Below are 12,826 nucleotides of genomic sequence, written 5' to 3' on the forward strand. Positions count from 1 at the left end.
TAGCCCCGCCCACCTGAAGGCCACGGAGGCGCCGTGAGGGCTCCGGGCAAGATGGCGGCGGCCGCGGCGCTGAGGGGCGGCGGGAGGGCGGTGATCGGCGAGGTAAAGGGGCTCCTCCGGGAGATCCCCTGCCCCCGCACCCCCTCAGCTTTCGGGATTTCCTCCCGCTCTGTTAACTCGTGTTGTGTTGTGCCGTGCAGGTGCTGCAGCTGGAGGCGCGGGGGCTTTGCACGAAGCCGGTGGGCACCGGGACGGCGCCGCCGCCGCCGCCGCCAAAGAGTAAGAGAGGGGTTTGGGTGTGAGAGGTATCGGGGTGTCAGTAAAAGGAAAGGGTGAGGAGAGCTGGGCAAGGTCAGGCCTCGGAAGAGGCCCTGCATAAGCTGGGAAAAACAAGGGCTGAAAGGTCACCGCCATGTAAACGAGGGTGCCTGATAAAATGTACTGTGTAGTAATAAAGGTAAAAGTCAAGGTCTGGCTGTGTGGAGTATATTTATAAGCCATATATATATACATATATATATATATATATAATTTTATAGTTATGAGTCTTATATTTATGAGTTTGTCACTTCTTTCCTGTTTACCTTCACCTTAATAATATTCAAGGCCAGGCTGGATAGGGCAGTGTCAGACTGTTCAATGTGTACGTCAAACTGAAAGAAATTAGGGTTAAATCAGATATCAAGAAAAAATTCTTTACTGTGAGAGTAAAATGAGGCCCTGGCACAGGCTGGCCAGAGAAGCTGCGGATGCCCCATCCCTGGAAGTGTTTCTAATGAGGTGTAAAATCTAGTTTTTAACTTTAGATGTTTGTCCTTGTCCTTTGAAGTGTTGTCAGGGTTAAAAAATAAAAGGACTTAGAAAAGGATTTCCAAAATCCAAATATCCCAAATAGCAGCTCCAGGCAGGGGTGTAAGAAGCTGCCATGGCCCTGTGTGTTAAATTTGGTTATAATGCTTCTTGTCCCATGGATCTGCAAGGCTGAACCTTGGTTTGGATGCTGCCCTGCATCCTGCATTGAGGAGTATTTGAGCCCTTTTTATCCCTGAGTCAGAGCAGGAATACAAATTTCAGAGACTGATGTTTTGTTTGTATAAAGGAGGCTCAGTGGTTCAGTGAGGTTTCCTGTCCCAAATTAGAGATCCAGGTGCTGAAACAGGAAAGCTCCATGAACCACATGTAGGAGTGATCAGACTTGTTGCCTGCTGTTGAAAAGATGACTGAAAGAGCAGCTGAAGGCAGACTTCTGCCACCTCCTTAAATGCCAAAGCAAATAAAAACCTGGCTGTTGCATTAAGAAAGCCTTCACTGCATAGATTGATTGAACAGCAAATTGCTTTTTATTATGATTTATTTTTTTGCATTAAGTGTGTTTGAGATGCACTTTGGTATCAGTTTCTGGATTCCCTGCCCTGCAGCTCTGATTGGTGTCAGGAGCTCTCTCAGGCCAGCAGCTCCCCCTGCAAACACTCCAGGTTAATTAAGATGTACAGAATTAAGATGTATAGGATGCAGCTGCCTTTGCCAGACTCTGGCTGGAACAGGATGTGCACATTTTCCTTGCTTTGATAAGATGGTTGTGTTTACACACAGAGTCAATGATGGGAAGTAGAGCTGTGATTTCTGCCTGACACCTCTCTGAGTGTGAGCAGCCCAGATTCCTGCTGGGGATGGTGCAGGGGGAGCACATGGGAATGGTGTTTCTGTGACTGATCTGGGGCTGTTGTTCTTTTGGCATAGTGATGCAGGTACAGGTTAGCTGGTGCAAAGTTTGAAATACCCTAATTAAAGTGGATCAGTTGTGTTGGATCTTTCAGCTTTTCATCATAAAATCTTTATGATGAAAGATTTATCCAAACTTATCCAAACTGAACTGTTTAAAGTATTATCCCAGTCACTAATGGTCAAGTTGAATTTTCCTTGCTTACTTGGTTTCTTAGGATGTTTTAACATTAATACTTCTTCAGGTTTTGCTCAGCTTTCCCTTTTCTATCCTTCCTTTGCCATCCTTGTGTTAGTTTAACCTTTTCTCTGCTTCTCTGAGGAGCTCTTCCATCCTGAGTGACTCTTCCTCCTCACGTGTTAGTTTCTCCAGGCTGCTGTTTGGCTGGGTCAGGGAGTCAGACCTGTTCCAAAGGTGGCTGCCCATCCTCCTGCCTCCCCCTGCCCTTCCTTCCCATCCTGCACCTTCCATCTGGCAGAGAGAAGTATGTGCTTCAAATTATTCCAAATACTACCTGTAAACTTGATACCTTCTTTTACTGTGTTTTGTTATGATAAGTCTTTGCATTTCTTTCTTAAATACTTTGCTTTTGTTTCCATGTGCTTGTCTCTTCTGTGATGTTTTCATTTAGACATTGCTAAAGACTTGCTTCTGTTCAGAACTAATGGTAATAACTCCTTGAATCATACAAGGTATTACCACACAATACCAGTGAAGGGAAAGCTGTATTTGGTTTATGGGCATATAAAGTAGATCTGGATTTCTAAACTCTGCAGAAAAATCTGCACAATGGGCTGGAATCTGTTGAATTTTGCTGCTGGTTGGAAGGGGTGCAACTTGTAATGGAGTTGGCTTTGCTGTAGCCAATTTCAGCTGTGGTGAATCTTCTCAGTGTGCTCCCAGCCCTCCTTCACCTCCTGCTTTCTGTAACCACAACAGTGTTTGCTGTTGCTCAGCCTCCTGAGGATGATAAACATCCAAGGGATATTATGTATTCCCTGAAAGGACCTGAAAATTGCTGCTTTCTCCTTCAAGTGTTGGTTCCTTGTCTGGAGAGTTTAGTTTAGTGCAGGTATCCATGAGGGAGAAGAATCTGAGACAGAAACAAACGTGGAGCATCAGGAGATCTTCTGTGAGCCCTTTAACAAAGGTCTCAAGGCAGCAATAGGGAGTGAAGCCCGGAGGAGATGAGGGCTTGGGGAGATGGTGTTGAGCTGTGGGGGCAGCTCATGGGGCAGTGAACAAGGAACATTTTCATGGATGGCCTCAGTGTCTCTCACTCTGCTGCTTTTCCTTTTGGGACTCATCCCTGCCTCTGCTCCCAGGGTAACTCCTGCAAGCAGCTCTGGCTGTGGCTCTTCACTGTCTCTGCTTCGCTGGCTTGTTCACAGACCAGGGCTGTCTCTGCAGCATTGAAGAGCTTGGCTGAGCCATCCTAATGCTCACCTGGGATAGGGAAGTGTCTGCAGACCTCTTCCAGTGCTGCAGAGTTGAGGCACAGGGAAAACCAGCTCTTGGTAAAGCCTGGCTTTGGTCTGGCAAAGAGAGGAACACAAGGGTTTGTCTCTCGAGTTTCAGCATCGCAGCAGCAAAAACTGTTCCATGCTAGTAGAACTCCAGTTCCCTTAACTTAAAAAGTCTAAAACCTTTCTGCTTTGCAATGCCTGTATCTAGCATTATAATTACTTTCAGTTTATTTTAGTAGCAGATTATGTCTGAAAGTTAAAACTGTGACTAAGCTCAGTGCTAGTGATGTCAGAGCCAATGATGATAATCCTCTTTATGCCGTTTCCTAGATGTAGCGGCACCACAGGGGAGCACCAAGCTGCTTGCCATGAAGGCACCAGTTGAATTTCGTAAAATGTTGTCTTCCAGCTCTCTCCTGCTGTCTGCAGACAAAGGTGAGAGCAGTTCTAGTACCACCCTCAAGGAAGCTGCAGAATCTGCTGAAGACACAAGGATGCCCAAGCCAAGAAAAACTCAGGTTGCGTTTCCTCAGCGAGGAGTTGTTTCCTCCCGTGAGGGGGAAAAGCTCAGCACACCTGCAAGAGGAGGAGGCCAGAGGAAAAAGTTAGCTGAGAAACAGTCTTCATCTTCATCCAGCTCAGATTCTAGCTCAGATTCTGAGGATGAAAGTGTTGGTGATTCAAAAGTTGCCACTAAAACTAAAGTTGAGTTTCCCAGACGAGATCCCATCTTTTCTGAGAATGTAGCAGTAAAGGCATCCACACTGACAAAAGAGAAATTGTCCCAGAAATCCCTCAAAGAATATGGAATTAAGAAGCTGCCACGCAAACCAGAGATTGACGTCTCTCCTGTTAAGCAGGTCAGCTTTTCTAAAACATCAGTCAGCCAGGAAACATCAAAACCCAAAGCAAGAGACCCCAAAGTAAAATCCCCTCCAAAAGATCAGAAGCCGGGCTTAGAACCACACGTGCTGAAAAGTCTGGGCCTCAGCGATGTCACTGCTAAATCTGATCATGTGGAGGAAAAGTCCACTGGACTGAAAGCCTCAGCAGTGACTCAGGAAGACAAAAAGCAAGATCTGCTATCCAGAGGAGAGAAGGAAAAGATGAAGGAGGCACAGAAGTTGGAAGCAAAAGAAGTGACTGCTCCTAAAGTGGAAGAGGCTCCTGGAAGCAGAACGTTGGTGATGGGCACCACAGCAAAGGAGGAGACCACGCAGGAAGGAGCCCAGGCTGGAGAAGGCAGCACAACAGAGGGTACAGCTTTCAATTGTTTGAACTCTATTGGTTCATCTGGGCTAGGGTTTGACTTTTTTAAAGGGTTTCTACATCTTCTCTGATCTTTCTACTGAAGCTGGCAGAGTGGCAGTGACTCTCTGGAAGATAAATTGTTCACTGCTAATTGTTATAAGCTGTCAGTAATACTCAGTCTCCAGCTATGCTGGGAAAGGAAGTGGTTTCATTTCTCTGTATTTATACTTTCATAAAACAGTTACTTATAAAATGGAAACAAGATTGTTTCCACTGTGAGCACAATCATGGGTTTTATATGACAACACTTGTTTTCATTCTTCTTCTCTTTTCTTGGAAGGCTTTGGTGGCTGCCATTCTCATGAGTCAAATTTGGTGCCATCTCATTGATGCTTAAACCCTGCCATCTTTCTGGTTTTGTTTTGGGTTTTTTGGGGGGCTTTGTTTTGATGGGTTTTTTCCCAAGCTGTCAATGTTTCAGATTTCAGAAGACTTCGAGAAACCATAGTGTAATGCCAGAAACAGGCACTGCTGATTGTGAGCCTGGAAGGTTGCAAAAGCAACTCGTGTGGAAGTAGTGAGTCAGTGTTGTAGAGAGCTGGGAGGAGCCAGGGCTGTGTTTTCAGGAAACACCATCACACAATCATCTCCTCAGCTGTGCTTCCCTGTCTGACCTACCCTTCTCATTTCCTGCCCTCCTGTTCATTGATGCTCCTGCTGATCTCATTTTGTCTCTCTCAGTAGCAGATGTCTCTCTGTCCTGATCTGTTGAAATTCTGCTTTTCATCTTAGACAATATAAATCTGCCATTCTTGAGACCCCTTTTCTGACTGCTACTTTGAATTAAAGAATTTGCTTGCTGGAAGTAAAAGCAGCATTAATTTAAGGTTGATTAGTATCATCCTTCAGGAAAGGCCCTGGGGGCCAAGGGAACAGCAGTGAGCCAGGAATGTGCCCTTGCAGCAGAGGCCACCAGGGGTGAGCTGGGAGGAGGCTGAGGGAGCTGCAGCTCCTGCCCTGCTGAGGTGCACTGGGGTGCAGTGTTCACTGTGGGGCTCCCCAGTGCAAGGGAGATGTGGGAATGCTGGACAGAGACCAGCAAAGTGCCACTGAGTGATGGAGGGACTGGAGAATCTCTCCTGAGAGAGCTGGGACTGTCCTGCCTAGAACAGAGAAGGTTTAGACAGATATGGAAATAACATATATATGGAAATAACAAGGGGAGTGCAGAGATGACAGAGCTGAGGCTTTTCAGTGGTGGGACAAGAAGCAGTGGGTGCAAACTGCAACACAGGGTTTTGCCTGAACATCAGTAAACACTCATTTTCCTGTGAGTGATGGAGCACTGCCCAGGTTGCACAGAGAGGTGGTGGGGTCTCCATCCTTGGGGACACTCCAGATCTCTCTGGGCAGGGCCCTGGGCTCCTGCTGTAGCTGACCCTGCCTGAGCATTTGGGGTTGGCCCAGCTGACCTACAGAGGTGTCCTCCAACCTCAGCCATTCTGTGACTCTGAAGTGCCTGACCAGGTTAAGGGACAATGTAATTGCACTTTTATGTCAGCTTCCAGGAGAGGGTGCTGAGTAAAAGGCCTGCCTTCTGTTTCAGGGGTCAGTTTGCTCATCATTTCATGTTTCCTTTCCTTCTTCCTTGATGGCAGCTCAGATTACTGAAACTGGCACTCTGTACTGGACTCAATCTTGGAGGTCTTTTCCAACCTAAATAAATCTGCAGTTTATAAACCAAAATGCAGCACTCTTGGCAAATGATATTTTGATTTGCTTGTTCCTTCTTGCAGTCAGCAGCATAAGCTTTCTTGTAAAAATAACAAAAATTTGGGGAGGGCTCTTTGTTTTATCTACAGATGATGCTTTTCTCACCATTCATCCACAGTGGAGTTCTAGATGCTCAAACATTTTTTTCTCCACATGTATCCTGTTCTCTCTTCCTTCTTTGAGAGCAGCCACTGCTTTTCCTTGTTGAACATTCACAGCTGACTGTCCCACTGTAACTCCTACTTCTGCCCTGCCCCTGTGTCCTTATGTCTGCAATCTCTGCAGCAGCCACACAAAAGATGTAAAAAGAAGTTTTCTCAGTGCAAACCTGGATGTTGAGGTGATGTCATCCCTTTGTAGAGCAGTCAGCAAAAACTGCTGCCTTGAACAAAAACTGCTGAGTGAGGAGCAAGGTTGTAGCTGGGAGCTCAGGAATGGGCCTGTGATTCATTTCAGAAGAGCATCCCAAGAAGTGCTTGCTCCTTAGGAGACAAAGCAGAGATGAAGGGTGAAGTGAGGGGAGGATGAACTCAGGAATAAATTTTTCCTTGAGAAGCCAAGTGCAGTGTGTTTGGGCAGGAAGAACAAGGCTCCATCTGCCTCCCTTCCTGCACATCTGTCTGAATTTGGATCTGGCTCTTGCAGGTTGAGCTGCTCTTGCCTCCCCCTGCCTGTTCCTGGGGCTCTTTGCAGCAAAGAGCATCATCTGCCTTTTCTCCCTGATCTCCCTCCTGTGAGCTGTGTCAGGAGAGCTGAGCAGCAGCACAGGGATATTTCCTGTCATGCTTTGCTGGAACCATCACTTACTACCTTGAGTTTTATAAGCAAGCCTTGCTAAATGCTATGGATGTTTCTCTTAATCTGACAGCTCCACACTGCAGTATTTGTGTCATGAGTAAAGGGAAATCCTGGTGTTCAAGTTCTTGTGTTTTTATTGTAGATGGACCTCTTAAAATAAGGGCTTAATACAATCTAACCTGAACCACCACACATAAATTTCTACAACAAAGCTTTTCACTACACTGTGTGTCTTCTTCTGTTGTTAAAACTCTGGGTATGCAAGAATAAATTAACACTAGGAGTAAAGTTTTATTTCTTGCAATTTGCTTGGTTGTAAAGTCAGCCTGTGTAAGAACCTTTTATGTAAATGATACTGCCTAGATCTGCATAATATTCTAAAAGCACAAGAATTAATGTTGGCTTTAGAGGAAGTAATGAGTTCTAAATAACTTTATTGGGTTATTCTTTTTTGAAGGAGAGTTAATACAAAGGTTAGAAGATTATATTTACAAGAAAATAAATTTACATCAAAGGCTCTTGAAAGATTACTGTTTGGTATAACCACATTTGAAATTAAATGGTGGAGATCTTGCTAATTCCATTGCTTCTCCCCATGGCAAGAACTCAATCTGTAAAGCAGCTCTGGGAGTTGTATCTCGTGGTCTGACAGGATGATACATCATTTGTACTGCTCCTTTGCCCCTCCTGGTTTGCTAAGAATGTCACCTACTGTTCTGGCTGGACTGAAAACCAAGGCAAAGATGAGAAAGCCAGGAAATGCAGCCATATGTCTTGCAGAGATAAAGGGAATGTTCTGCCCTGTGCACCCCCAGCATTGGGTGGTGGTTTGGGTTCAAAACCTGTCTGAGATTCCTTGTGCTGATCCTCTTCCCCACTGCATGTGCTGCTTTAGCCACCAGCTGGACTTAGTAAACTTCTCCTTTTCTTCAAGTTTTGTTCAAGTTGCTGACTTATTTCTTTCAAATACTGACTGGATAAGGGATCTGACAATTTATTAAGGCTGACTCAGGGCTTAAAAACATTGTCCTCTGGTGTGACACCCTCATAGTCACCAGCTGCTGTTTGTTTTCACAGAGCCTGCTCCAGAGGAGGAGTGGGATAATTCCACCTACAAGAACCTGCAGCACCACGACTACCACACGTTCACCTTCCACGATTATGTTGCCATCCTTGCAAAGTACAGGCAGCCTCAGCCATCCTCTGGAAGACCATCTCCAAGGCACTGAGACAGCCACACCTACAGCAAACACCCAGGCAGGATGGGGAATTGTTCTGTTTAGCACTGTTGCTTCATCTGTATCATTGAAATCAGATAATAAATAATAAAGGCTTAATAACTTGGGCTTTTGAACAGTTCTTCCTGGCTGTTGGAGTCCCTCACTTCTTGTCTTTTATGAGTGAACTGCAAATGAATCATCACTGAATAAAAGTATCTTTTCTACCTCTCCATATATATTATTTGGTGATAGTGTAAAAAAGTCTTTTCAGTGTCTCCAAACTTTGGATACTGACCATTCTTACAGGACCACATCAAAGATTCCTGTGGGGTTCAGCTCCTGTTTCATTGGGTGTCCCTGTACTGCAGTGGGCTGTGCTCCCTGCACACAAATGTGCTCCCAGCTCTGAAGAGGTAATGTTTACTCTGGATTTGGGAGTTAAAATCATTGGCTGGGAGCAGCACAAGAAGTGTTTGTCTCCTGTGGCAAGAGTGAATGTTTTGTGTTAGTGGAGGAATGCAAGTTTATGTAATGTGATTGAAACATCTCAGAACCTCTGCTCTTGTAAAGGGAGAACAGAACATACAACTTTATTTAATCATCTGTTGGGGGCTCCAGCAGTAATTGAAATAATTTTAAATGTATGAGAATCTCAGTGGGCAGTTCCTAATAGACTTTTACTGCATTGATTAAACTTTGAGGAAAAAACCTATTTCTATGGATAGAAACACTTGAACTGTTATTTTTAAATGTCATGAAAACACCATAGGGGTAAAAACAACTCCTGGTACTAATTGTTGGGAATATGTTTAATTTCCCACTTCTTTTTTTCCCCACACTAAAAGTTCAAATTGCTGTCCAGCCTCATTCTTGCTCTGCAGCAAATGTGAGCCATGAGGCACTTCTCAGTGCACGTTATCAGCAGTCACAGTTGGTCTCAGTAAATTCTGTGTTTCCATCCTATTAGTAACACTCTTCTGCCTTCTGGGAAAATCGCCTTGATGGCCGCCAGCTGTTGTGGGTTTAGTTCCATTTTGGCTTCTTGGTCATTTTGGGCTTTTTTGGAGTTAATTGGCCTTTAAGCAGTTCTTGCAATAACTCCAGCATTTTCCATCACCTGTCTGTATTCTCTCAAGCAACAGACCAGGCAAGATCAAAGGGAAAACAGAGTCAGCTTTAGGAGTCTATCTGGATATTGGATGTGAATCCCTGGGTGCAATTAGTAGAGCAGATATTTTATACTGTAACTTGGCAAAAATGTGGTAAGAAGGATCAAGAGGCCTACATCAATTTGCTGTGCAGAATTTTAAGTCAGAAACCCCTGGCAAGCAATTTTATTGTCCTGTAAAAAATAAAGAGCATGTTAGTGACTCCAGCTGAAATTTAGAAATCTGTTAATGTATAAATCCACGTGCTGAGGAATAAAGAGCAGAAAGTCACTTGGAGACACCAGTGGTCCCATGTAGTCTGTACTTGTAAAAGGGAGAGAAATTTGCTGCTAGCATTAAAAACATGAAAGAATTGGGGTCTTCCTTTGTGAAGGGCCCACAGGAGGCCCCAGTAATGCTGCTGTGATTTGTTATTACCTGAGCCCCAGAGCTGCACTGGTGCTGAACTGCTCTGAGCTGCTCTGGGACTGCAGAAGGAGGCTGCAGATTGTCAGACTGTGCAGTAAAAGTGAAATGTGTATTTACTCTGGCTGCCCACAGTAGCTGTCACCGCTGGCTGCTGGGAGTCAGACTTGCTCACCTCGTGCCCTTTTTATTTCTCAGGAGGGTTGGTGTTCTAAACAGAGACTGCATCAGCCCAGGAGGAGTGGGTTGAGGTAGAAATGTATCTTGCAATCAGTCAATTCCCACCCTCTGCTCAGCTCCATTTCTAACTAAGGAGATTCTCTCTGGTTTGGGGACAAGCATTTTGCTACCCTTGTTTCAAGATCACAGCAGAAATTAATGGTGGATGCCTTTTCTACATGTAACCCTGCCTTGGTGTCTTCTGGTGATCTTTCTGCACCTCTAAATGAAGCTGGAAGTCAAACAACCTCATAACTCTTGTGCTGCATGTCTTAGGTTTGCCCTGCTCAGTGAACCAGTCTGCCCTGGGAAGGCAGATTGTGCAAGGAAGGCACCAAGAATTTTTTCCCACTGTTGTGTTTTCCTGGATTTCAATGAAAAAGGCTTCATGTTTTTGTCCTTGGCTATTATCAGATGTTGCTGTGCTTGAGTCATATGCTAACATTTAAATTTCAAGCAGGATGTGACACAATATGCTCAAATTCTGTAATGTTAGGAACTTTGTCTTGCTGTGCTAGGCACTTGTCAGATAAATCAGGGATCTTGTTTGGAAGAATGTATAATCCAGGATGCTAACATAATTCCTGGAAAACCTCAAATGTGAAAGAAATTAAGTCTCAGCTTAGTTACTGTGAAAGCCAGCTGTTCAGAACCAGCACAGACATCAGAAGTGGGGTTTTCAATGTAAATTGTATTACTGGGGGAGTACAAGAAAATCTGGAAATTGGAATTCACTTTCCTCTCACTGAAATATGAAGCTACCACTTTCCTTATCAAAGGGGATGGTTTTTAAACTTTATGTATTTTTTTAAGTGCAATTTTGCACAAAATTGCTTTTCATCATTTTCTCACATTTTGATCTTTCAAAGTAACTTGGAACTCATCAGGTTCTGGACAGGCATTGGAAACCCCTGATCCAAGGTCCAGAAGTGGTACTGCAAACACAGCCTGTGCTATTACAGCTTTAGGTATTACAAGTTCAAGAGTTTTCTGCTCCTTCTGGGGCTTCCTGTGGCCTCCAGTCATGATGAGAACTGAAATCTATAAGGATCTCTTCAAGTTTTCTTTCAAATGAGACTTTTCACTGAGTGCACTGACAGAACTTCCACAGAATGTCCCCAGTGTTCAACAACCAGAACAAATCCACTGAGCCCTAAAAACCTGCCCCAGTCTTTTCTCTCACCACAAGAAATGCCATTGCTTGTCTGCTCCAAACAATTGGAATTCCTGATGGAATTAAAAAACAAAAACAACTCAGTGGCTGATGTGCAATGAGTGAGCAGAAAACACACTCCCAGTACCCAGTGTAGCATCAAAACATCAGAATTGTGCAGACTGAGCTTGGAAATCCTGAGATGATCAATTCTCTGCTCTGCAGCAGCTGCAGTTAGATCAGCTTGTCCTGGACCTTGTCCAGTTGAGTTCCAAATACACTCAAGGATGGAGATCCTGCAGGCTCTCTGGTCACCTTCTCCAGCATTTGGACACTCCTGTGATTTAAAAGACAAACAAAAAGCCTTTACCTGTTAGAATTTTTTTAGAATTAGAATTTTTTTTGTCTCCTGATGCTGCTCCTTACTCCACATTTCTGACAAGCCTGATTTTGTCCTTTCTGCCCTCTCCAAGGAGGTGATTAAAGGCAGGAATCCCCCTTTATTGTCCCCTTCATACCAGGCTACTTCTGTAACACCTGAGTGATTGACTCCTTAACCAGAGATCCTCTGACCTCTGAGTAACATTAAACTCTTAGGATTTTAAACAAAATATCCCACCAAGTTCCCAGATATTCCTTCTCCTCTCATGTGGCTCTTTTTAGTGCAATTTTAAATAATTTATTCTATGATTCTATTATTTCAATGCTTAGATATTATCCTCATTGTTCAGTTCAGGATCACTCCTAATACAATTTACAAATATTTTTGAGCTCCTCCTTTTTTTATTTTTGCCTACACACATTCAATTACACTTAGAAATTCATACCCACCTCTGGAAGTCGTGGATATGTGGCAGTTTTGGGGTAGAATGTATCAATGCATAGTTAAAGACATAAGTTTAAGTACATGAATTTATAATGAAATATCCCAAAAACTTTGGCTGAGTGTGTGGAGTCAGTCTCAAAATTTGTTTTGGTCTCTCCTGGCCTCTTTACAAACTTTTAACTGCAAAATAGATTGACAGGAACAAGTTTCTGTAAATCCATAGCACCACAGACTATATGCATTTTAACTTCTAACACTCACAGAGCCAAGGCCACATGTCTTTGTTAAAATCAACACCTAAAACTCTTCACGGGCTTGTTTTTGTTACTCCAGTCTGAAATGTGGTTCAAGTGGCAGTGCCCCTTCCCAAAGAGCCATTTCCTAAAGCAGTAATGTAAAAAATGAGCTCATGTAGATTTTTTATGCTTGCTAGTTTTGATTGTGGATTTTGCTTCATTTTCTGTTTCTGTTCTGTCCATGATAGTGAGGTGCTCTTGCTATTCCATTTGTCCATGGGGGTACAACTGGTTTCTAAAATGTGTGACAGCCTCTCTCTGGCAGGGGAGAGGAAATCTGCAACCTATGGCACACCTTGTGCTACACAAATGCTCATGTTGTGCCTCAAAGAAGGGAGCAAGAGTTTCCCTTCCCTGGAGGCTTGGAAAGGGACTTGAGAGCACCAACCCTCCACACTTCCATTGCTCATTTCCAGGTGCTCCTTTTCCAAAAGGCATCTCCCATGCTTTTTTTAATTTAGCTTAAAATCATTCCAGACAAGGCCATTCTGAACTGCATGGATGTTTCCCAAAGCCTCCTGGGGTAT

At 44.0% G+C, this 12,826-nt stretch overlaps 1 protein-coding gene across 3 annotated transcripts; it reads left to right on the forward strand.

Annotated features, from left to right (window-relative positions):
- The first annotated feature begins 4 nt into the window (after positions 1-4).
- NDUFV3 (NADH:ubiquinone oxidoreductase subunit V3) lies at positions 5-8,370 on the forward strand. Of its 3 annotated transcripts, XM_064705906.1 has the most exons (5): positions 5-102; positions 201-279; positions 2,087-2,207; positions 3,599-4,446; positions 8,089-8,370. In XM_064705906.1, exons 1-5 carry the CDS (start codon positions 52-54, stop codon positions 8,238-8,240), a joined length of 1,251 nt encoding a protein of 416 aa, XP_064561976.1. In that variant the 5' UTR covers positions 5-51; the 3' UTR covers positions 8,241-8,370. The 3 variants fall into 3 exon arrangements, with proteins under 3 accessions (XP_064561976.1, XP_064561986.1, XP_064561995.1); XM_064705916.1 differs by lacking the exon at positions 2,087-2,207 and having other exon boundaries at positions 3,520-4,446; XM_064705925.1 differs by lacking the exons at positions 5-102; positions 201-279 and having other exon boundaries at positions 2,094-2,207; positions 3,520-4,446.
- The last annotated feature ends 4,456 nt before the right edge of the window (positions 8,371-12,826 follow it).

The sequence above is a fragment of the Zonotrichia leucophrys genome, chromosome 1 (genome assembly GCF_028769735.1).
Source record: "Zonotrichia leucophrys gambelii isolate GWCS_2022_RI chromosome 1, RI_Zleu_2.0, whole genome shotgun sequence".
In the NCBI taxonomy this organism is placed as follows: Eukaryota; Metazoa; Chordata; class Aves; order Passeriformes; family Passerellidae; genus Zonotrichia; species Zonotrichia leucophrys.

Bases quoted from the DNA above. Each gene is read 5' to 3' on its own strand.
- NDUFV3 (XM_064705906.1), top strand. From the start codon at position 52: ATGGCGGCGGCCGCGGCGCTGAGGGGCGGCGGGAGGGCGGTGATCGGC. The intron at 103-200 runs GTAAAGGGGCTC...TGTGCCGTGCAG, and splicing joins GGAGGGCGGTGATCGGCGAG to GTGCTGCAGCTGGAGGCGCG. The intron at 2,208-3,598 runs GTATGTGCTTCA...GTTGTCTTCCAG, and splicing joins CTTCCATCTGGCAGAGAGAA to CTCTCTCCTGCTGTCTGCAG.